The sequence below is a fragment of the Quercus robur genome, chromosome 7 (assembly GCF_932294415.1).
Source record: "Quercus robur chromosome 7, dhQueRobu3.1, whole genome shotgun sequence".
NCBI lineage: Eukaryota > Viridiplantae > Streptophyta > Magnoliopsida > Fagales > Fagaceae > Quercus > Quercus robur.
Window position 1 is genome coordinate 28,513,949 of NC_065540.1, and position 26,213 is coordinate 28,540,161.

Sequence of the window (26,213 nt, forward strand, 5' to 3'; positions counted from 1 at the left end):
CCCATTGATTAATTAAAAAAAAAAAAAAACCCATTGCTTAATTCGTGGTAATAAATAGAGCTAACTCTAATTAGACACTTTATTACTTATTTATAATGAATTGAACTTTATTTTGTTTTTGTTTATTAAATTTAAAGGCTTATTTCTCTTTCAAAAAAAAAAAAAAAGGCTTATTTATAATAGATCCATGGGTGGATTTAATGGGTTTGGATCCGTTTTTGCTACCCCTAAATGGAAGGAGATGTTGAGGAAGATGTAGGTTGTGGATTCAGTTTTTTTGGGCTTCATATGAAAATATTGCTGGCTTCAATGGGCCTAGGTTTTCATAGGTCCAAAGCTCTTAACCTTTATTCATCAGCCCAACAACTCAACAGCAAACCTCCAATATAATAAATAATAGAAAAAAATATAAAATTGACCCTTTAACTTTCATCGTTTTTCATTTTAGTTTACTAACTTTCAGTTTTATTATTTAAATCCTCTAACTTTCAATTTTTGTCGATGTAAGACTCTATTACAACTCTGTTAGTAGCTGCCGTTAGAACTTCTGAAACAATGCTGTTTTCCTTTTCTTTTATTTATTTATTTATTCGGAATTAAAATAAAATAAGAAAAATCTGAAAAATAAAAAGAAAAAAAGAAAGAAGAAAACATTAAGGGGAACGAACAAATGTCAGCAGAGTCACCGCTTTTCCCAATCAACCAACCATATAAGCAGACCCCACCCTCCAAATCGGTCTCAATCTCAATATCTCTGCAAATCGGTCTCAATTCTCTCAGTCCGACTTAGTCTCTCTCTCTCTCTCTCTCTCACCTTCCGTTTTCCCCAAATCTACACGGCGCGCAGAGGTTGAAGATCGTGTAGAGGAATATCTCCATTCATTGCTTGAGAACTCCTTCCATTAATTTGTAAAACCTTTGTTGTCGTTCTTACGTTTATTGTTTCACTCCCTCATAGACTCAGATAGAGACGCAGATGATGATGATGCAGCAGCAGCAGCAGTTGGGGTTTGAAGCAATAGCATCAAAACCCTCAGACTCAGAAGCAATGATTGCCCTTTTGATTCGTCACCTTCCTGAAGCTATTCCTCATGATACCCTCTCCAGACTCTTCTCCCACTATGGTGCTTCTTCAGTCCGACCTTGCTCTTCTCCAAGGTACCCCCTCCTTTCTTTTTCTTTTTCTTTTAAAAAAAACCCAATTCCCCTTTTTCTTTATTAATCCAAAGAATTCAATTATTTTCTGCAGATTGAGAAACTGTGCGTTTCTGGATTTCAACAATGAAGCATTGGCTTACCAGGCTCAACGTCAGTTAAATGGGTAGTTGTATATATATATATATATTTTTTTTTCTTTTTCTCGTTTTTAAAGTCTACATGTATCATTCGCTTATATGCCTCCGTTGTATATATTTAAGTAGGCATTGCCTTGTCATGGTTTGGTCAGGTTGAGGTTTCTTGGTATAGTGTTATTAGTTAAATCATAAATGGGTATTTCTGATTATTATTATTATTATTTTTTTAAAAATTTATATATATATATATATATATATATATTCGTTTTTAAAGTCTTTTTATTGTATCCTTTGCATCTATTTCCTTCATTGTATAAATTTAAAGTAGGCATTATTGCCATGTTGTGGTTTGGTCAGGTTGAGGTTTCTTGGTAAAGTGTTATCAGTTAAATGGGTATTTCTGTTTTTTTTTTTTTCCTTTTTATCGTTTTTAGTCTTGTATTGTATTCTTTGCATATATGCCAGCCTTCATTGTATTAATTTAAAGTAGGCATTATTGCCATGTTATGGTTTGGTCAGGTTGAGGTTTCTTGGTAAAGTGTTATCAGTGGAGAGAGCTAGTAGTAATAAGCCAAACCTTGATAACAAACTTCAATCAAGTGAAGCTCGAAATGACAATGATTTTGTACCACCATCATCTTTGGTCAAGGATGCTACTCTCACCAAAGATAAGACTCAGCGTTCAATACCTTCTGCTGAACCCATTGCCCCAAGGCTTGGTGTCGACTATCCATTCCCTCCTTACCTTGAGTAAGCATTTTCATTTCACTTATTAAACCTTCCTTTCTCTTTTTCCCCATACAAATTGTGATGTATAAAATATATTAACAAATTACATAAAAGGTCCAAAATTTATACTGTGTTTCAGATTAAGTCGTAGGTTTTTCTTTTTGTCAATCAAAGTCCTAAACTTATGAAGCAATTTAAATTTGAAGCCCTCCATCAACATTATTCATTTCATGTTACCCTGACAGTAATGGAGACTATGAAGTCGAGGAAAAGAGGAAACATTGATAAAACTTTGTTTTTCATCTAAGTAACCAATTTGGAATTTGGCAATCACTTTCTCACTCTAAGCTAAGCTTTCTCTCTATATACTCTCTGGTCAATGATTGCCAAATTGATTTATGAATGAGTCCTAGGTGAAATGCTGAGTTTAACCAATGATTCCCACTTTGCTCTTCTACGTTACTGCCCATAAATACAAAAATAAATAATGAAGCTGAACTAAGGCTTCAAATTGAAATGATTTAATAAATTTGGGACTTTAATTGAAAAAATTAAAAACCAAAGACCTAATTTGAATATGGTATAAACTCTTGGCCATTTTATGTAATTTCTTCAAAATATAATAAATAGTGGACCTAACCTATCAGGGTGCAGCCTAGTGGTTGGAGGCTTGGGATGAGTTGTAGACCTAGACATCCTGGGTTTGATTCCCATTAGGAGTCCCCCTGGATTACCTAATTCATGGTTCTGGCGGGTGGAGTTGTGTATCTGCGATTTACTACCTAGGGGTGTGTCCAAAGGGCCTTGCCTTGGTGAGGTTCCACGTCATCAAAAAAAAAAAAAAAATGGTTGGCCTATATCAATCTCCTTTATATCTCTCCTATGAATTCTCCTTAAATTTCCTGCATTGGAAGCATGGCACAACAATTTAGGGATGCACAAAATGTTTGGACTTGTGGGTTCTATGTGAAATTTCAGTTCATTAAGCAATTCAGTTTATCACTTCAATCAACCAAAGTGAAAGAGAATACTAATTGGGTTCTTGTGTTATTGAATACATAACTATCTTGAAACTTGTGTTCCTAAACTTGTCATCCAGACTGTGAATTTGACTGAAAAGTTATTTGTCTATGTTGTCTAACTTGTGGTTGTTTCTTTTAAAACCATCTTTGGATGACATAAATCAGTTTATGCCTAGTTTAATAAAGCTTGTGTTACAGGTATGCTTACCCACCACCGGATGGAAATATACTTACCAACATTGTAAACGCTCTTATTGCTGTTCCTCGCTTTTATACACAGGTTGTCTCCAATCCTATGCAATGCTAGTTGGAAAATTTTCTGGTTTTACTCTCATTCAGCTCCTTTAGTTATACTATTTGCATTATTCTTATCTAGGCAAATTACACAAGCATATTGGGTCATATAGTTTATGACCAATCCTTCTAATTGTAGGTGTTGCACTTGATGAACAAAATGAATATCCCAGCTCCATTTCGTATGGCTCTCCCCACTCCACCCCTTCCTCCTTTGGTACCTGCACCGCCACCACCACCACCTCCCGTATCTGCAAAGCCTCATGCGGCAGATCTGTCCAGTGATGAGTCAGAAATGGAATCTTCAGATGAGGTAATCTCTCGCACTGATTAAAGATATGGGGCCACATATTATTTATATAAGTAATAAAAACTAACATGTCAATTAAGGAAGTAACAAAATGTATGACTTTAGATAGAATAGAATGGAAGAAAATAATACACGTGACCCTAACTAATAAGTTGAGGATCCATAGCCAACCCCAAAATTTTGGAACTGAGGCTTTGTTGTTATTGTTATGTGTGTGTGTGTGTGTGTATTCTCTAGGGGTTTGGAATTAGAAGCATGTAAACCTTTTGACCATTTTTCTTCAAACAACATTTAAATTCATTGTCATTTTCTTTTAATTGTCCAACATGAAAATTTTTGCAGATGTTTTTTTCAGCTATATTTTGTTGAACACTGCATTTTTATAAAATGTTTGGTGGAAATGTAATTACAACAACAGGAGAATGTACAATGTTTATTCAATTATTACCTTTGCAGATGAATATATCTACGAAAGTACATTGAAACAGACAGAGCCTTGAGGGAAATCCTTCAGTTCTCTTTTGATCCTGTTATTGTAGATTCTAATTGTTCTGTGATACTGTTACATGTTTTTAGGAAATTGATGTAAAAGCCTATTCTGTTGGAGCTTCAGCAGTAAAAAAATCTGGTCGAAAGCGTCTCAGGCAAGAAGCAATTGTGGGCCCTGCAGTTGATAAAGATGTCGCTCATGAGGCTATTGGAGTCAAACCTGCCACCTTGGTTCCAAAAGAAATTCCAATGATTAAAAAGAAGAACCCTGTGTTACAGGTCATTTTCTTTCTGTGATTGATTATTGTAGGAGAATCTCTCATCTATCAGATTTTTTGATATCCTTTTCTTAGTTGCGTTGCAGATCAAAATTGCTCCAAAAATGATTCAGAATGAACATAGGGATGAAAGCACAGCAGAAGAATTAGAGGAGCCTGACAAAGAAGGTTCAGATATTAAATCCTATGCAACCCCAGAAGAATTAGAGAGTGGAAAGTTGCCTCCAGAGGAAATTTTATCGCTACCAATGTTTAAGGTACTGTTGATATTAAAAGTAAAGACTAAACTGTAATCACTAACAAAATTTACCTGTTCTTTGTACCTAGAAAAAAGAAAAAGAAGAAAAGAATTGTTTGTTGAACTTATCTATTTGCTTGTTGGATTAAAAGTGTTATATAACTTTTCACAATGAACATGACTGTAATTTAAAAGCTTTTCCATGTTCTAACACTTATCCTTAGTATGGTTGGTTATGGTGTTCTACTATCCTATCTGAGAATATTTCAATCTTTTCTCTTTATAAGTTTTGACCATTATATATATATATATATATATTGTCAACATTGTTTGTATATGCTGTCAACCTCTGGCTTTGTACTGATACCTTTTCCTCTTTTATTCATATGCATTTTGTAGTTGTACAAACAAGCATGTATGAATGTCATCAGCAATTCATCATATTTCTTGCTGTTTTCCCATAATAAAGCTGTTTTGCAGTTCTTGCTGCCCTGGTATTAGAACTTCTAACTTAGGTTAGTCTTTAGCCTCCTTTAAAGTGGACGGATATCATAGTAGACCATTTTAAACCACAAAACATAAATAAATAACTAATGTGTTTTTGTTTCTCTTTGGACATAACAATTTCTGTGATTTTGAGGGTGGGTTGGCCATACAGATTTCAAGAGCTGGCTATCTTATACTAATCTTAAATATCTGTTATTTAAAAAAAAGATGAATATAAAAAATGCATGTAACTAGATTAAGATGCTGTTCACATGCAAATATTTACTCAATTGAATGATTGATATGAAGCTCTTTTGGATTTTGATAGAATTATGCAGCTGGGAATCCTGCGTCAGTGTTGTATATAAAGAACTTGGCAAAGGACGTGATTGCTGACGACTTCTACTTCATATTTGGTGAGATCACAAGCATTGATTATTGCTAATTTATCTGAAATTCATTATTTTTTTTGTTCAATGATACATATTTTCTATCTAGCAACTTTAATGCTTTTTTGGTAAAAAAAAGGGTATCATGTGATTATACTTTGAGAATTGATTATTCTTTAAATATTTTTAATGCCTCAAACATTAATGCTGAGTGTGATACTTCTAGTCATTGCGCAATGTTATTAAAAAACAGTTCTGGTTAACTATAACTTATCTGTGTCCAGGATCATTATTTGGAAGCATTGATGCAGCTAAATCTGGTCTTAGCGTAAAGCTTATGCAGGTGAGGTCTCTAGACTAGATTGTCATTTTAGTTTTGAATCAAGATATTTTTAGTTCCAAGTACTTACCTCCTGGTGTTTCCAAAGGACTTATCTAGGATTCAAATCCCCCTCCTCCAATTATTGAATTATCAATAGTACGTAGTTATTTTGGAATCACTTATGAAAATTGTAATTCTTGAGTTACAGGAGAAACAAAGGTTGCTTATCTTTTACTTATTAAAACCATTAGAAGGGATTGCTTTCTTTTTATAAAAAAACAAAAACCCCATTAGAGAGCATTAGATCCATAAAAATTTGTTAGCTAGCAGTTTTTGTTTACTTATTTGAACACCGCAGTTATGATAGCCTTATTCAAGACTTGATTCTATGATCTAAAATTATGACATGAATATGACTGAGGAACATAGACCAATGTAAATTCTCTTAAGAGCCCATTTGGTTTGGGGAATCTGGGATTCCCTTGAACTTCACATTCGCAGAATTCTGGGTTTTTGGAATCAGATTTCTGGGAATCTGGAGTTCCCAAGTTTGATTTGCTAGTCACATTCCTGAGATTCCCAAGAGAACAATATTTTCACATTTCATTAGACCAAAAAGATAACAAATTTTATCCTAAATTTTTAATTACTCCTACATATTAGTTTGCTGTTAGAGATGGTCCAGAAAAAATGAAGTTCTCCCAATGATGACCATATGAGATGGAATTTGATGGTAATGGATGGTTTGATGTTAGGTCTTGTTATGAGGCTTTGAGAGGTTTAATGATGGGGATTTCCCCTGGAAAAGCATTTGGCGTGTTTAGGCCCAAAAAAATAGTTGTTTTTTTCGTGTGGACCCAACATGGGGAAAAGATGAATGTGTGACACTCTTGTGAAGAGAGGAATTCCTATGGTAGAATGGTGTTGCATTGTGACACAACAGATGAATTATGGAGTTTTACTTTCTGTGTTTGGGGTCCATTGGATAATGCCTAAAACTGTGAGCTCCTAAGTGAGTGGGTGAATTGGTTTGGTAAACACCCTCTAGTGTTAGGAATTTCACCCCCCCCTTTGCTTAATTTGGACACTATGGAACCAACGCTACCTTTGAAGATGTGGGACTTTCAGTTCATAGTAATATAAAATTTTCTTAGGTAAGAGCTTAGTTTGAATGGGCTCAAATAATGGGTCAAATCAAGATCCTTTCTTCTTTTTTATTTTTCTTTTTAATTTATTTTATCGTATTTTTTATATAATTCAATATTTGTGGGAAGGGGATTTGAACCCTAGATGGCTCCGTTAAAAACACTATGAAGTACTAATTGAGCTACAAAGCTTTTGGCATAGCGAGATCCATTTTATTATTTGATTTTATTGACACTCTTTTCATTTCAGTTATAAGGACTGTTTTTTGAGAGGGGCTAGTTCTTCTCATTAATAAAATTTATTACTTATCAAAGAAAAAATATTGCCAAGCTGCCTACCCCCTCCAATGATGATGTTGTAAATGACACATCAATGTAAATAACAAATCTGTCCCTAAAAGTTGACAGTGACTGTCCATTACTGAGATGAAGTAGGTTGCAAGGCCACCCCTTGACCTGGGATTGAATGTGTAGATTGATTTGAACTTGTATTTGTAGTGCTCAAATGTCAAGCTGATCTTGGTCACAACCTCCCGGGCTTGACTTGAACACATTTTGTTTTTGATAAGTAAGAAGAGAATATTATTAATAAAAGAATAGCAAGAAAAGAACACAAAGTTCACGGTAGTGAACAAAGGAAGAAAGAAACAAAAAGACAGAAGCAGCCCCTAATCTATACTAATAGAGGAAAGAAAATCCAAAAGGGTAGAACAATCCGAATAGCCCCAACAACGAAACCAATTGAAGAGGGTTAGCTTGCAATGCTCTAATAACTGAACCACCGTTTTCTCCTCATCCTCAAAAGACTGACGATTCCGTTCAGTCCAAATAGTCCACATTAAACATCCTGGAACCGAATCCCTAATATCTGAGCTATGCTTCCCAAGCCAATGATACCAGCAAAATAATAAGTCCACAACTGAACCTGGCATGACCCATTCCATCCCAAACAACTGAAGCATATACATTCACAAAGAATGAGCTATCGGACAAAAAAGTAACAAGTGATCCACAGATTCCGCATTACAACAACACAAACAACAACGATTTGCCAAAGGGCGACCACGAAGCATAAGGTTATACAAAGATAGAATCTGACCATGGGCTGCTGTCCACATAAAAAAAAGCCACCCTTTTAGGAACCTTAACTTTCCAAATTCCTTTCCAAGGGAAAGTGGAAGGAGCTACATTTTGAATCTTATGATAAAAGGACCGAGTATCAAACTTTCCACTGCCATTAAGATCCCAACAAAGCCTATCACACCCTCCTTCCCTAGGAATTCGTGTTTGAATGAAATGAAAAAAGGAGTAGGAAGCCGCCAACTCCCAATCATTGAAGTCCCTGTGAAAACTTAAACTCCACACTCTGTCATTATCACCCACAGGAGGGTTTAACACCTCAGAAATACAAGCCTCCTTATTAGTTGAACACAAAAATAACTGAGAATAAAGAATTTTGAGAGGAACATCACCAGTCCACTTATCATGCCAAAAAAGAATACGAGAACCATCCCCCACCACAAAGAGAAATGCTTAGCGAAAGTTTCCCACCCTTCACTAATACTCCGCCATAATCTACAACCATGAGCCCTACTACAAGCTCTAGTGCACCAACCCCCTTTTCTTTCTCCATATTTCATGGCAATGACCCTTCGCCACAGATGCGAGGTTTCATGGCCATACCTCCAAAGCCATTTCCCTTATAGGGCCTGATTAAAAGGCACCAACTTCCGAATTCCTAAACCACCCAACTCACGCGGTAAGCAAACCTTTTCCCAAGCCACCAAAGAATATTTGAAACACTCAACTGATGAACCCCACAAAAAGTTCCTTTGGATGCATTCTAATCTAGTCGCCACAGCTTTAGGGATGGTAAAAAGGGAAAGGTAATACGTCGGAAGGCTTGAAGGGGTACTCTTCAGCAAGGTGAGTCTACCACCCTTTGACAAATAAAGCCGCTTTCAGCCTGAAAGCTTCTTTTCCATCCTCTCAAGGATCGGATTCCAAATAGAGTCTGTTTTGTACGAAGTACCCAATGGCATACTCAAGTAAATCATAGGCAAACTGCCCACCCTGTATTGAAGGATATTAGCCAAATGCTGAATGTTACGCACCTCCCCAATAGGGACAATTTCACTTTTTCCCACATTCACCTTTAGACTAGTAAAAGCTTGGAAACAAGTCAAAACTAGCCTAATAGAAAGAATTTGCTCTCTAGAGGTATCACAGAAAAGAATGGTATCATCAGCAAATAGGAGGTGAGAAACCCGGATACCAGTAGAATTAATAGGACCCATATGAAAACCCTGAATGAAACCCCCTTCGTTAGTTTTCTTCAGGATACGACTTAAAACCTCCATGATCAACAAAAAGAGAAGGGGAGACAAAGGATCGCCTTGTCTGAGACCTCTAGAGCTACCAAAGAAACCAGTAGGAGATCCATTAACCAGAACTGAGAAGCAAACGGTAGAGACACAAGTCTTTAGCCATCTCCTCCATCTATCCCCAAAGCCCATTCTCTCCAACAGATAAAACAAAGCATCCCAATTCACATGATCTCTCCATGCGACATGGCTCAAAAATTTATACACTAACTGAACTGAATGTTCCATTTAACAAGTATGTTATTTAGAAATAGATGGCAACAATTTAATGTTTATGATTGTGAAAGCATTAAGTGAAGCCTTTTTTACTAGGGATGTTTCATTGAATGGAAGCAAGTTTGTGAACATGACATTTTGTATTACTTTTGGGATTGATTGAAAGTTTCAAGAAAGTTGTAGCATAGTTGCGCAATTTTGAACTTAAATGTGCTTGTAATTGAATTTCAGGAAGGCAGAATGAGAGGTCAAGCTTTTGTGACATTTCCATCAGCCGAAGTTGCCCATCATGCATTGGTATGTATCTTACAGAATGCAATCTGACATGCATCTCTGTTTTCTAGAGCATGTTAGCTTGTGCATATAGTACATTTTGTTTCCGGGGTCCTTAATTCCTATTTTCCATATCCTATGATATTATTGCGTGAAGAAGTAGCTATAAATTTATATCATGTTGATATGGTAATTGCTTGTCTAGGATCCCATTTTGAGTAATTAAAATGCAAATGCATTCCACACTAAAAAAATGCCAACACAATAATACCATAATTCTATTCTCTTGAAGTCAAAAGAAACATCCTTTGGGTTTGCCAATCTGATCTAAAATCTATATATATATATATATATATATATATATATATATAATTAAAGCCAAAGCTGAGAAAAAATCCAATTAGATTCTAAATTGAAGTCCAATTTTGTACATTTTGTTTCCGGGGTCCTTAATTCCTATTTTCCATATCCTTTGATATTATTGCGTGAAGAAGTAACTATAAATTTATATCATGTTGATATAGTAATTGCTTGTCTAGGATCCCATTTTGAGTAATTAAAATGCAAATGCATTCCACACTAAAAAAATGCAGAGGCAATAATACCATAATTCTATTCTCTTGAATTCAAAAGAAACATCCTTTGGGTTTGCCAATTTGATCTAAAATCTATATATATAATTAAAGCCAAAGTTGAGAAAAAATCCAATTAGATTCTAAATTGGAGTCCAATTTTGCGCCACATATCCCATCTAATTTTTAAATTTTTGTGTCAAGTGAATTATTAAGTGTGAAAATCGAAAAGTCTAAATCTAATTAGATTCTAAATTAGATTTCAACTAGAGTTCAATTTTGCGCCATGTATTGCATCTAATTTTTAAATTTTTTGCGGCAATTGAATTATTGAGTGCAAAAACCAAAGAGTCCAAATTCAATTAAATTTTCATATATATAATGAGAAAACATTACACATTTCACCTATCAAAAAAAAAGAAAAAAAAGAAAGAGAAACCATTACACATTTTAGAAATTTATGGCTTAAAAAAGGTGTAATTTGCAACTCTTATAACAGGTATACTTTGAACTCATATTTGTGTGTAATTATGATTGTTTTTAAATGTTTATACATGGGGTTATTCACTAGTGTTGAAGATGTAAAGACTCAATCCTAGTCAAGCTGTCAAAGGCACAAGTCTGTTAAATAACCTAATGCAGGTTCATTGTATTTAATGCTACATGGAATACAAGCAAAGTAATCATAGGTAATCTTAATTCTACTTGTAGTTCAAGTATTGTTAGTCTAGGACTTAGCCTATTATAAATATCAAATACACATAAATGGATTCATTGTAATACAAGGAGCTAGATAGTAAAAATATAGCCATCAAAGGCTTTCTGCAATGAATGTCTCTCTCATTCATTTCTTGCTTTGCCTTCTTTATTTTCTTAGCTGTCTTTTCTTCTCTAACATAGTATCAGAACTATTGTTTAATCTTTTCTAATATGGTATTAGAGCCATGTTTCGTATTTCCTAATATAAAAATCCCATTTTAATCGTTATGTTTTTAGGAGAGTTGATGGGCATAATTTTGTTCAATTACTGGAATTCCTAAGACATTTTGACATTCGTATATTAAGCTGAGCACATCTACTATGGCATTCACTAATTTTATATAACACCAACCCCCCCCCCCCCCCCCCCCCCAACCCAAAAAAAAGTTGATGTTGATGTAAACCTAGACCCGTGACGATGTTCAAATCCAAAACATTCAACCAAGGGAAGGAGGATAGTTTGAGGATGCCATTTACTCGGGGTAAATGCCACCCAAGACTGCTACTCATCAATGCCACTCAACTACTTACTAGACAATCAATTCACAACTCCTAAAATGCTCATAAACTAGGCTATACAATTACCATCAATACTTCTTAAATAACTTTGACCAGATATTAAAAAAAAGGTCTTACCTTGGGCCCAAATCTCCCACTTTTGTGGGGTTTGGGAGAGGTTATGATAGGCAACCTTACCCCAATTTATTGGAGAGGTTGATACCTGGACTTGTACCTGCAACTTGTCACTTTTGGTGAGAGGCACTTATCATCGCACTAACACTCCATTTGTTTAGGTGGAAAACCTGTGTGAAGATAATTTTCTGTGTTTTCCAATATTTCTTAGCATCATAAAAAATGAGTCAAAAGGAAAAATTATCTTTGGTCAACATAAAAATTATGACTCATTTTTTAGAGATTGTTTTCCACTATTTATTTTTTGGAAAACAACTCTATCTCATGGCAAACTAAATAAGGGAAGTTAGGAGATCATTTTCCAACACATTTAAGGTTGCTACCAAACTTAAGAAAATGAGATAGTTTTATAAAAAAAACCTTTTTGAAAAATGACTCATTTTCTAGAAAACTTTAATGTCAAAACAAACAGAGTGTAGGAATGAGAATAAAATAAAATAAAATAAAAAAGGACACAAGCTAAATTATGGCTGCCACATAAGCTGACACAATCTTCCTGCATCATTCAACCCTTCTTGTAAAGAACTTGACTTTGATTTTGAAGTCAAATCCTTTAAAAACATGTTATCCAATTTATTTAGTCTTTCAGTTGAGATCCATGCATAAATTCGGTTATTCTTGTGAGTGCACCAAATGTTTTTAAGTGTTTGTTCTACATCTAGTAGTGATTACGTTTAGCAGTGATAGATCATACATCTAGCACATTAATCGACTTTGTGGTGAACTAGAAAGATCTCATCACATGTTTACTGGCTTTGATGTTATTTTCTCTTCATCTCCACAATAAGGATAGAGATTACTCACAATTAAAGTTGGACTATAGAGAATCCTTTTGGTAGCTCAATGCAAAATGTGTTTGGTCTCAACTTATTCAATACTTGGTAAAGACCAAACTTTCTTTGCTTGAGCTCGTGTTTGAATAAAACCAAATCACATTCTTCAAACCTCAAGCTTCTTATATGAGCACCATCTTTCAACTTTAGACTTGTAAATTTTAAGGTGGCTTCAATTGTTCTTGAACTTGTTCATATACTGCCTTTATTTGTGCTGCAAATTCTTCAACTTCCATGCTCACTCTTCTTGAATCAACAAAAAAGCAAGATCCAGAAATCAAGGCACCTTCAAATGGAGGTTTTTCTTCATTGATCAATTGGTCGAGCTATCATAAGCAAACTCAACTCGATAAATGACAAACCCTATTAATTTATTCAAAAAGATTTTTTTGGCCTTTCAAACGGTCCTTTGGAGATTCCAAAATGTGCTTCAAAAATGATTAATAAATTTCATACCTACAATCTTAAGTAATGGTTCTAGGAACTTCCTAGAGGAAAAAAATTTTACTCAATTTATTTTACCATGATGGTTGGCATTGCTGATTCACTAGGTTTGTGAGAATGGCTTAGTTTTGAACCTTTCACTAATTGAAAGTAGCATGTACAACTGTACGTACAACTAAATTATTGTTATTATTATTTTTTTCTTGTAATTATCTCGCCTTGTGCTTAAGTTGTAATGATCATGCTATTAAAACCTTTGGTTGCAGAATCTAGTCAATGGATATGTCTTCAAAGGCAAGCCAATGATAATCCAGTTTGGTCGGAATCCAGCAGCTACGAAAGCAAACTAAATAAATGTGCTGCAAGTGGAGTAAGCTCCTTATACCACTGCTCCATGGTTTGTTCTGTGTGGATTGTTAAGCTAGCTGGAAGAAAATCCACCTACCAGCTGGTATCAATAATGTTGTGGGTTGAGCATGGGCTTAAGTTTTTATAACATGATCATTTGCTCCTCAGTTGGCAATATGAACAACTGATATGTGGTTCAAATCATGGCACGTTCTTGACCAATGGTTTGCAGAGGATCTGCTGATGCTGTAGACCACAAGAAACAGAGCTTTTGGAAAACAAATTGCATTTTCAAAACTTGTTTGGTGGAAGTAGTTGCATCCTGTGGCCGTGGAAGAGAACAATGTCAACAATTCTACCAATGGGGCAGCTAAGTTGGACAGAATCCTGCTACAAAGGACTTTGAAGATACATATCTAGGTGTTTTCAATGTTTTATTCTTATATCATCGTTGAAGTGTAACAGTCACTGTTGTCAACTCTAAGCTTCCTTCACAGGAATCCAGACTGTTTCATTAATCTGAATACAAGAAAGCGATGGAATGATAGAACATTTCAATGGGCTTCAGATCAAATGGTACTTGCTACTTTCCTCCCTCGTAAGATTAGGATAGAAGGCGATGGTGTGAATTCAAAACTCATTAAATGCAACTTACCAATCAACAAATAAGTGTTCTGTACCAGATGGCTTTGACTTTAGCTTATTTAATGCTCATATTTATCCCAACTTGTACAATTCGATTAGATATGTTAGTTGTGCACTTCAATTATAATGTTAACACGCCAGACCAGAAATATTATGCATCATGGATATTGCCTCTTTATGGTGGAACTTCATTTTAAAAATGAAGATTAATAATATAAGAAAAATCTACCATGAACATTAATCTTCCCCCTCTCTTGGCCATACAATGAGAACGTAGGAATCATATACTGTTAACCATCTTCGCATGGTTTTTATTATGTGTTTTATTTACAGAGACATAACCAAGCAAAACTGAAGTTGAATCTCTTATTCCTTACAACAGTATGATTGTTGATGCTGTGGGGTTATAAACCGAGGCATTAGCTCAAGATAGCACACAGACGCAAAAGGAAATATGGCGTTGCAACGAGATGTATTAACTCTGTGTTTTAAGGAATTATAGCTTTTAACTAAATCTACTCGTCTTCGTTCGCTCAGTTGGGCTGTTGGTGCCTCAAAATAGTAATATATTTCCTTGAATTAATGCTCTTGACTCCTTAACTGCAAAGCTAGCACAATTGGTTTGGAGACCATACTTGATGAAGCAAAAGGTCCCATATGAAATCTCTATTCCCCTTACCCTTTTCCCTTCAGGCGAAAATTTACTTTTAAAATCACACACAACTAGACTTAAAAAAAATCATCATAAAAAAATCTTGCAGTATATTGTTTCAATGACACACTCTTAAGTCCAACATATAAGAGTTTACACAATCAGTTCCAAATTCTATATAATAAAATTGTGAACCGAAAATGAAGCAGTATAACGTTTCAATGACTTAGGCACTCACTAGGTTAAGTTCAAGTTGCACAATGTTTTTATCCTATTGCAAGTTCAGCATATTCTACTTGCTTGCTATTTGGAACAGTTAATTTGGAGGACTTTAAATTGAATTCCTCACACTATGAATTGAAATAGAACTATTCCCTGAGAAACATGAACTTTTTGGGTAAGTACCTGTGAAGCAATGGTGCCTGGAAAAGGCGTGAAGGGTACAATGAGTCTCTTAAATCTTGTTGAATACAAATTTTAACAATATAGATAGAAGAATATCTTCTTCCTCTTGCCTTTGGTCTGTTGTGAAGGCATTATACTGCTGTTAATCTAGCAGGGGGTCTTGTAATGCCAAATCCCAAAATGACAGCAATGCTGAAAAGTAAAATAAGTGTACCATCTCCCCCTAGCAAGGTAGATGACCTGCAAAATCCGAGCATGTAAATTAGACACTATTGAAAGTTAATTTAGAATAGACAAATGAATAAAAATTATTTGTATTCAATTAGATCTGCATACTAGAAATTGTTTTGAAGAGTTATTTAACTATTCTCTAAATGGCATCTAAGTAGGTAATGGAACATGGAATGTGGGAGATCTTGCTACTGATTTCTCATTTAAATTAGTTAATTTATTCTATTATGCAGAGAAAAACACTTGACATTCCAGCACACGGTTCTTAAGATCATGAATTACAACATTAGAAAAACTCAATGTCTTTTAGGCTCTCAAATAATTAGTTGAGTTAAGAAAAAGTAGATCAAGATTTCATTGACCAAAATAGTCGATACAATCTGCAACATTACCAGACAAATGCCAAACATTTAGCTCTTTTAAGCCAAATCTGAAAACAGTTTTTCTAGAATCCAAACTCCCAAGCCTTGTGTCATATTGGAGGAATTTGGAAAGTAAGTAAATTTTGTTATTTCAAGCATGACAAATCAAAATGATATTAAGCTAGAAACAGTAGAATTTAGAAGAGTAAAAAAAAAAGGATGAACGGGGAGAAAATTTGTTTCGACCTGGGAACTAGTGTTTACAATATCCTCTTTGGCTCTGTGTCTTGTGACGGGATCTAGATGAAACTTAACCAATAAACATGTAAAACAAAATGACAGGCATACTAAGGCTTTCTATGTCAGCCAAGAATCATCACAGTGGTTCATGTGTAATTTACTCTATTTATTTGCTTTATCTTGATTTTGTGTAACAAATAGCTTAAGATTAAATCTTTGGTCACACCTGAGTTTTTTCCTAGATTGCTGTATGTAAGCCATTACAGGAGGGAGTATGCCAAACAGAAAACAGTTAGCATAAACCCCTGCAAAATCAAGAGCTCTTGTAAATGTGGAACGGAAGAAAGATGCTATAAGAACTGGAGCACCAAGTACAATTATCATCTCGAAGATCTTGAATGAATCAAATCCAATCATTCTTGGTTTCAATTTAGCTTCTGATGCAGCAATACAACCTGAACCTATATAAGAAACATTCCCTACATTTCCAAGGTTAGGCCTTCCTGAATAAACAACAATACCAACTCTCCCAATTCCATCCGCATTAGAACCCATCTGTGAGTTAGAGCTAATCAGTTTTCCTGAATTGACTTTCCCAAAAATCAACTCCAAGGTATCAATAAGCTGTTTTGGGAAGCTTACAGCATATCCAATCAAACTAGTCGCCAAGGCAGTGAAGGCAAAGCCTTGAACTGCAGGTAAAGCAGAGGGGTTAACAGAAAGCAAAAGGGATATTGGGTCTGCTCTGTTGGTCCCAGCAAGTCCCAAAACAATCAAATTCCAGGACAAAACCATGACTAATGGAACAGCCCCACCAACTAGTATAGTGTTGCGAACCTCCTTTACAGTGTTCCCAGCAATCTTACATATGAAAGGAGTGGCAACATGAAACCCCAATGTGAGTACAGTAACAGGTATAGCAGGCAAAATTGACGAGAACCCCCACGAAGCATAACCAAAGGAACCTGATAAGTCCTTTCTAGCTACAGATAAACCTATAGCCACAAGTGCAGTAATGGAAAAAAGCATGATGACACATAAAAAACGATTTGCAGCATCGATGGCCTTAAAGGGAAAGAAAAGAATTATAGTTCCAACAGCTAGAGGAAACAAGGCATGAGCCACCACAAGATTCATACATGGAAACCACTGAGAGACAAGTGGACCAATACCCGAAACACAAGCTACTAACTATGAAAAACTCAAGGAGGCATAGACAATTGCAACAGAAGTACCGAAACAGCTTCCTAAAGTCTTTGTTGCAAGACTAGTAAAGCTCACCTCTTCAACCCCATCTTCTTCCATGGCTGCAAAGCTGAGTTCGGCAACAAGAATGATTGAGGAGACCACATAGAGCCATGAGAGGAGAATGACAACGGTGGAGGGAAATGAACCTGATTTAATGGTCAGCAGGCAAACTCAGCATTCCTGGCCCAACTGCTGTGCCAATAATCAAACTAGCAGCACCCCAGAAATTCTTTTCGTGAGCACCTTCTTCTTGTTGTTCAACCTGTTGAGATTTCTGATGCTGGAAGTTAACATCAAAATCTTCTGCAACAGTATTAGCATTTTAAGCTGTGCAGCTTGTAATGTGGCTGAGAATGCGATTGTGTGTTCTGTGGGTTAGAGTAGACCTGTAACTAGGTGGTGTATGAAGAAGTTGTGTGCTAAGCCTAAGGCCCTAAGCCTATGATGATGAAAGTTGCTGTCATGGTGGTTGAATCTTGGATATGTGATTGAGGTTAAACTGGTGGAAAGGTGGGGAAGATGTAGCTGAAGCTGAAGCATATTTTTAATTTGAGAGGCTGATCTGCCAGTACAGTAGAATGGATCTCCCTAGTACTTTTAGGTTTTTTTACAATAAGATTCTCAGTCTCTGCAGAGGTGATCAGTAACTTTGGTCTACCAATCTATGGAGAAGAAGCTAAGCTAAGCTAATAGTGTTGTAAGTCAGAACAATCAGACAAGAGATACCTCTTATTCTGAATGAATCTTTGGTATAGTAACAGACACAGAAAAAAGAGAATGGATGGGCCGGACCACGTGGAAAAAGCCCACTTTTGAAGTTTTCTTTCTTTCCATTTTTGTTTTTTTAGATAAATAAATAGTACTAAGTAGAGAGGGCATCCTTCCGACCTATAAATAAGGAAGTTTTCTTTCTTTCTATAATTATGGGTTGTTTGCAAGTGGATTTCATTTTTTTCCCCCCAACAATTAACACTTTCACATTATGATAAACCAATCCTTTATTAGTGTTTTCTGTTACAATTCAATGTTTTTTTTAGAAGAACAATTTGATGATTACGTGATATAGACAATATTGTTATTGTTATTAATATAAAACTAGTATGTAACCCGCGCTACCGCATGGGAATTGATATATTATTAATCATGAATTTATTTATGTTTGAAAGGCTTAGTTAAGTCTAAATTCATATTATTAACCAGAAAATTTCATTAACAAAACTTAGCAGTATATATATATATATATATATATTATTTGTTCCATTTTTGTGGTTTGAAAATGATATTTATGTGCAGATGGAAGTTGTTGATGAGAATGAGCAGTGGGGTAAGATAGAGCAGATGAAAGAAGGAGGGGAAGAGGAGATGAAAATTAAGCACAATTTCAGTTGAGCAGGCCAGCAAACCTTATATGATATAGCTTGTACCTTAATTCAGTTTTCACATCACGTATGTACTTCCATTCTCCAATAGACCATTTGGAGGAACATATGAAATGAACAACCACCCCTTTTATTACTTCCATTGCGTTCAAATGAGTTTGAATGAAGGGAATTCTCTAGAATGCTTCTCTATTTTGCATGCAAAAATGAAATATCTTCAAAGCAATTAAAACTTGACTTACTTTGACATCATAACTTACTTAAAAATAAGGTGAAACAAATAATAACAATTTATTACAGTGAAAATCATTTAGAAAATAGTGCAAATATATCCAAATGAGTTTGTATAACATCATTGTCTAAACATTTGAGACTAATCTTCAAAGTCGAGGAGGATATTCATCAAGGGTTTGTTGTAAATAATATTATGATGGGACATTTGTTCTTAATCTTTGAGGGCCTATTTCTAATCAGCGACCTGAAAATTAAGCGAATCCAAAATATCACTGTAAAAAATAGTTATAGCACCGAATTTGTCAAGAGTTTGATGAAACCTAACACAAAAAATGAACACAATTATTACATAATGGCAAGATAATAGGTCTGTAATTTAGATAATATATAAACTATCAAGAAACTATATTAAAAGGCAACCTTTATAAAGAATAGTTCCTTTCGACTCATCTTTATTCAGTATTAATAGTATTATTACAAACTTATATAATGTGTCCTCTCCTGTAATTCCAATTCACATGAAAATTGCTCTAGGTATTATAAGTTCTATTACAATTTTGTTACAAACCGATTTGGAAGCTGAATTATGATGCCATGCATAACTGGTCGGCAAGTCCACATCAATTCACAACAGAAATGTACTTAATGTCTAGTAGTATAGATCATTGTGAATTAAGTTCAATGCATAATTAACTATTATTCCTCACTAAAACAACCACAATAAACAGGACCTAAAAAGATCTAACCTTGGCAACTGAATCCAATACAATTGACACAAAAAAGTGTAGATAACATTAGATATCCATGCCCATCATTGTAAATTCAGTTCAATGTATAATTAATCGAACACCCATTAACCATTATTCCTCACATAAACAAACCCAATAAAATACCCCAAAAAAAAAAAAAAAACCACATTTATAAAATTTATACCTGGGCTATGGCTTGCATAGTACACTCTGCAGTGGAGTGCTCTACGGTTTTGGCTTTCAATAGTCCGCCCTTTACTAATCTCACTAACAATCTGCTAAGGTCATTTTATTTTTAAAGTATTTACTAATTTGTTCCAAGCAAGAACCTACAAAAAGTGATACACAGAAACAAACCTAAGGTACAGTTTGGATAGGGCGTTTGCCCGTTTGCGTTTTCTTTCTGCGTTTTTTTTTATTTTATTTTATTTTATTTTTAATTCTCCCCAGCCGCAACTATTGATCCGGTCTGTTGTGAACAGTGCACTTGTGCACTGTTCACGGGTCCCACAAACTCTACTTTTTGTCAACTTTTTCATTAAAAATGGGTTCCACGGCACTATTCACACATTTAAAAATTATTTTGCTACAGTATTTTCAGTTTTCAGTTTCAGCAAAATAAATTCTATCCAAACAGACCCTAAGTAAAAAAAAATCCAAGCAAGAACCTACAAAAAATGATATACATAAACAAACCTAAGTAAATAAATATTTACAAACCACATAAAAGCTTAAAACACACAAATCTAAAACTTTCATGACAATTTCAAACACTATATCTGCTATTCCAAGGAACCACAATGAATCACACCAAACTAAAACTTATATGACAATATTAGTTAGAGCCTTTGAGGTATGTATCATAATTTGTGTGAGGGTATGAAGAAGCATATAAAAAGTTAAAATAAAAGAAATATCTCTTATTGTTTCTGTAGATTAAACCCAATTTATCACCACTTTTAACCCCATTCCTCCCCTTTTCTCTTTTGGGTATTACAAAAAGTATTGGAAAATTTTAGCCCACAACATTCTCATAAACTAAACATAATTTCACAATGATGATTTAAAAAAAGGAAAAATACAATTTTTCTCCCATTTCCATTGAAAAATCAATACATAAAAACTAAAAAAAGAGGATTAAAAAATTGCTAACCCTTTTGAAGTAATGGACAAACAAACACCACCTGTTCTTTTATGCAGCCAAACTCTCTACATAAAGCTAATTTTTCAACAAATCCATTAGAAACAAATCCATATCAAGAAAATCATATAATATGAATAATCCAAACAGTAAATAAGCTAGAGAACCATATCAGGGAGGTACCAAAACTTTATTACAACAAAACCAAATAATTTTATTCCCCTCTCAATTAATTAAAATAAAGTCTAAGATTCCTAAATTAAAATTTATTTTCTACCCCTCATTTTCTCAAAACCTAATAAACTAAAACCCCATCACAGGACCGTATTTATTTCCTAATAAACGAAAACCCCATCACAACCAATCAAAAACCATATCTAGAAACTCAAAACTTTTAATTTTCACACACTTTCTCAACACCCAAACAGAGGACAAACACACACACAAAGATTGAGAGAGCAATACCTTAGTACAATCATCGAATACTTTCCAAAGAAGAACTTCATAATTCGAGGGCAACTTCAATTCCGAGAATTAGAGACCCAAAAAAAAAAAAAAAAACTATGAACCCAGATATTAGAAAACAGGGAAAGGCTTAGTGATTTCTGTAATCCAGAATAGGAAAAAAAAATATATCGAAAAATTAAGAAACCAAACATTTTCAGCCGATTGCCTTGGGACCTCAATGAGTCAAAATAACATTGGGTTGAACCCTTGAATTAGCTAAAGATCACAAATACTTTTTTATGGCCTACTTCACTAAAATAGATGTTACAAAACTTATAAATAAAAAGAACCAAGTACAAAAAAAGAAGAAGCAAAAGTTAAACTTTAAAGTTACATTTATTTGGATCTAATAGATGAGAAATACCACCCAATAAGAATCATAAATGCGATCATGAAAATTGCATCCAATAGCAATAAAATTGTCTTGATTTAGTTGAGTAATTGCTCATAGATGTATTGAGTTAGATGCTTCATTATATTTCTTGAATCTCCCACGTCACAACTTCTTAAGTATGGAAACTGCTTGGAAGAGGCTATAGCAATACATTAAACATATCTTATCAACACATGGGAGTAAAAAAAGATAAATCAAATGATTCACTTATCATAGAGTTCAGTGTACTCATGGTAGGAGTACTCAACAATCATAAACCATAACAATTGCAAGCTAATAAAAACTTGTAGTTGTGAAAGTAGGAAAGAAAGAGAAATGTAGACAACATTAAAAGTAATAGGTCTTACAAAAATTAGTCTCTTTTCATGAAAGGAATGAGCCACGCACACCTAAGCAGGCTAAACTAAATCTCCAATTCTCTTAAACTTCAAAACCATATAGTCATAAACCCAATTCAAATATATATGAGCCATTACCACAGCTCAAAGCATTACAATAAAAGTGGTAACTCAAAATATTACAATAAAATATATAATAAATAATAAAAAGAAAAAAGAAAAAAGAAAAAAAGGAACCCACACAATGTTGAGACTGTTCTACAGTTAATTAATCGACTTGGAGTAGTCCTATGACATTAGATTCGGCCTTAGGCTGCTTTGGTGATTAAATAAAACCCCAAACCTATAACCTTTCAATTCATTTATCAAATGAAAAAAAAAAAAAACCGCCCAATCAGATAGGCCCCTTAGATTGCTACTTCATAAGTTGTGCTCACTTGCATAGTTTGCAACCAAAACAAATTGATCTTCCACACTTCTTTGTATCTAAAGAGCCAAATATGAGCATAGCCACTTAGATTGCTACTAATGGCATTCTAGCACAACACCAAGAATAAAGCTATTTCAAAAGTTACTGTTATGTTCTCATACCAAATTCAGTTGGCTCTCATTTCTCAATACCTCAATGACAACACCACCACCTTAATTAAAACAAATTGAAACAGCATAACATTGGAATCAGAGGGGAAGAAAAAAAGAAAAAAAAAAAAAGGAAATCTATGCCAAAGATAGAATTTTTGGCCCCTTGGATTGGTTCTTGTAACTGCAAAAACCAAAACACCACTGCTTCATTACCACCAAAAACATAAAATTTCTTTCCTCACCGGATATAATACACAAATCCAAATGCAAATTGAAGCTAGAAAACAGACAAATTCAAAGATTAAAAAAAACTAAATCTAATTGGGAAGATGATTTGATGTCAAAACGCTACAAAAATACTAAAAATGCAATTATAGTATTTTAGGTGCATATTATATTGATAAGTTGTACTTTTGAAAGAAAAATAAAAGGCAGAAGCAATATTTTCTAGCGAAAAAGAGGAAAAGGAAAAGCTGATAGGGACGGTTACCAAAATTATGTTGGTAAACATCTATGCCACCAATGCCGCTTTAGAATTCGAGGACTCTCTAGGGATTGTCTTCTTGCTTCCAAGAACCCTCCGCCATGGGACCATCTTCTCCACCTCACATAGCTCCAAACAATATCTAGAAATATTTTTGAAAAACAAAGCTTAATATTACCTTGAATTTAATTAAGACAGTCAAAGGCTCTCTGTGAGAGACCAAAATTGCGAAAATTTTATCTTTTCCAAACTTGAAATCCTAAACATAAAAATAAATAATAAAAAAAAAAAATCTCAATTAATACAATTTCCTGAATCAATCTTTGAAATCTCTAAATTCTAAAATTATCTTGATACTGAAAGAACCCCCCCCCCCCCCTCCCCCCTAATTCCCATTTGCAAACAACAACACTTACTGTGAAAGAGGAGATCAAGAGAGAGCAAAAGTAAAGAGAAGTACCTGTGAAAGAGGAGATTGTTCGAAACTTGGAGATAGCAACACTTGCTTCCCTTTAGAAGAAGTTGGAAGCTTTGGAATTCTGCATTTTCCATGGCAAAAAACGATGGCAATTTTGCGTTTGTTTTCAAATGCAAATGTTGCTGGGAGAGAGAGGATTGGGTTTTTTATTTTATTTTATTGGTTTAGCTGTAGGTTGATTGGTATAAAAATAGCCTCTTTGATTTTCACATTTGACTGCAAAATCAAGAAAAAACATAATTAGTACAGTAATTCACTTGACTCGATACATAGAAGTGGTTTTAATAAGAATGGGCCCACATACATTTAGCCACATGGAGCAAAATTCAACTTCAATTTCAAATTCTAATTGAACAATTGGAAGGATAATTATGAACTGATCGCCACATAGATGTAGACACATGGCACAAAATTAGAGTTCTAATTTGAAATTGCAATTTGAGTTTCTTTTTGCTTCACCTATTATTTTATATATAGATTATTAAAGTTTTGACAGATATTATGTGCAACAAGTCATCAACCAAATAGACCACCACATGTATTCTTTTTCGTTATTTCAATCTATCCGATCATAAAAATTATATATACATCACATGATTAAACTCATATGAGTATACCTTCTTAAAAAAAAAAATCATAGGAGTATAGGACTATAATGAAACCAATAAATAATTAAACATACCTATGGAAGGTTTGATTTGTCACTAACTAATGCCTAGAGAATTAATTGTCAAATCAAAAAATGGAAAACCCAAATTAACACTAACATCAAATTCAAGGTGATATTTAAAAAAAAAAAAAAAAACATTTTCCTTTGTTTAATTCCTTTTGCCAGAATCCTTAATATATATATATATATATTTGGAAATTCGTAACTTATCACGGGTTTAATTTCTAACTATCCCTTATCAACTCCTTCCTTAAATACTCCTACAAGGGTATCTGTGTGGTGGGTTCATTGATATGGTCCGAAGGTCCCAGGTTAAATTATTATATTATTGAACCACATGGTTTCAAGAGTATTTTATGGATAGAGAGTGAAATAGTCCAACTAAAGGCTAAGAGACATTACTTTCTTATATCACCCCCAAAAAAAACAAAAAAAAATTTCCTTAGATCCAAATGAAGTCAAAAGAGGATAACGACAAGTATAATAATGTTTTAGGATTGGATTTCATAAGAACTAATTTTGTATTTCATTTTCCATCCTCTCTCCTTTGCAATAAGGTGGATACCTTTAAAAAACTGTGTTTGCAAAATATTATTAACTACTTGCCTTCGCCCCCGCACCCCCCCCCCCCCCTCTTATTTGGTGCGTGTGTTTTTCCTTTTTTAGCTACTACACCTTAGTTTAAAAATAAAAGTTTGATTATATGTATTATATTTGATAAAATGGTAATTGTCTCGAGTTATTGAAAAAAGTGTGTTGTACGTAATATTATTTGTCAAACCCTTCCTTAAAATGACTTTTGAGTGAAGTTTATTATTGGGATGTTAAAATCTCATTTCCTTTCCTTTGTGTGTATGTGTTTATATATATAAAAGGGGTATAATTGATACAAAATTCACAATTGAATTAGAAGGCAGACAGAGGGAAAATAGAGAGATAAAGAATTCCACTCATCATAAGATAAAAACTAAAAGAATTAAGGAGAAAATATTTAACTCAGATTTATTTGTGTGCTCATTCAGTCATTCTAACTGGGACAATTGCATCCTGTTAAGTTTGAAAACTTTGATCAACATTACTTAACAAAGTCTCAAAGTCGAACCGTAATGGAGGTTAAAAAGGCGACGTGATAGCGGCTCTGTTAGAATCTTTGCATATGATCTGGGTTAGTTCTTATTTAGTCATTTGTCTTTAGGATACCAACAATCTTAGGTTCGGATGCTTGAAGATTCTGGGAATATTTCCTGTTAAGTTGAAGGCCAGGTGAGAGCACTCTATGTTGGATTGGACTTGATTATAGGTAAAGCCCATTCTTCTGTTTCTTTTCCAGTTCTAACCCTTTTCCTATAAAATACTAACATATGTTATTTTATTTGTAAGCAAAGACTATATTGTCAAGCTTTATTTTTATTTTTTAGTTTTTACCAGTATTTTTTTAGTTTTTACAAGTCATACCAAGTTGATGTGACCCTGAAAAAATCAGATAAGGGTTATATATTTTGCAACCCATTTAATGATCGTTTGACTCTATTGTGTTTGACTGCAGCTTAAAAAATCAGCTTATTTTACTATTCAGTTTATTTTTGGTACTATTAATGAGCCCCATTGTACTTTTTGGTACTATTCATGGGTTCCACTATACTATTTCAGCTAACTTTTACCTTTATCTACAATATTTTTAACAAAAAGTTTTCAATTTCAATAAAATAAGCGATTCCAAACAGACCTTAACTTCGTCAATCTGACTTTGTTTGCTCCTTACTGCACTTGGTTTATCCCTTTTCATGAAAAACTAACTGGAAAAAGTTTTCCTTTGTTGGGTTATGGACCTTTTTTATCTATAAAAATGCGTTATCATTTCCCCAAAAAACCATTGATCCTTAATCTCTTAACCACATTGGCACGACAATTAACTAAAAAATCAATGACTAATTTTTAAAACTCTAGGACTAATA

General features: G+C 34.2%; 1 protein-coding gene and 1 pseudogene across 4 annotated transcripts; one reads left to right on the forward strand and one right to left on the reverse strand.

Moving 5' to 3' along the window:
* Positions 1-649: 649 nt before the first annotated feature.
* Positions 650-14,700, forward strand: LOC126693023 (U11/U12 small nuclear ribonucleoprotein 65 kDa protein). 4 transcript variants are annotated; one of them, XM_050388875.1, is made up of 12 exons: positions 650-1,158; positions 1,250-1,321; positions 1,815-2,045; positions 3,245-3,326; positions 3,480-3,653; positions 4,227-4,418; positions 4,504-4,674; positions 5,470-5,557; positions 5,815-5,873; positions 9,829-9,894; positions 13,438-13,541; positions 13,688-14,262. In XM_050388875.1, the coding sequence occupies exons 1-11, from the start codon at positions 977-979 to the stop codon at positions 13,519-13,521; spliced, it is 1,401 nt and encodes a 466-aa protein (XP_050244832.1). In that variant the 5' UTR covers positions 650-976; the 3' UTR covers positions 13,522-13,541; positions 13,688-14,262. The 4 variants fall into 4 exon arrangements, 2 of the variants coding, with proteins under 2 accessions (XP_050244832.1, XP_050244833.1); XM_050388876.1 differs by having other exon boundaries at positions 13,752-14,262; XR_007645176.1 differs by adding an exon at positions 14,498-14,700 and having other exon boundaries at positions 651-1,158; positions 13,438-14,095.
* A 317-nt stretch (positions 14,701-15,017) lies between these two features.
* On the reverse strand, positions 15,018-17,624 carry LOC126691244 (uncharacterized; annotated as a pseudogene).
* Positions 17,625-26,213: the final 8,589 nt, after the last annotated feature.

Bases quoted from the DNA above. Each gene is read 5' to 3' on its own strand.
- LOC126693023 (XM_050388875.1), top strand. From the start codon at position 977: ATGATGATGATGCAGCAGCAGCAGCAGTTGGGGTTTGAAGCAATAGCA. The intron at 1,322-1,814 runs GTAGTTGTATAT...TGGTTTGGTCAG, and splicing joins GCTCAACGTCAGTTAAATGG to GTTGAGGTTTCTTGGTAAAG. The intron at 4,419-4,503 runs GTCATTTTCTTT...GTTGCGTTGCAG, and splicing joins AGAAGAACCCTGTGTTACAG to ATCAAAATTGCTCCAAAAAT.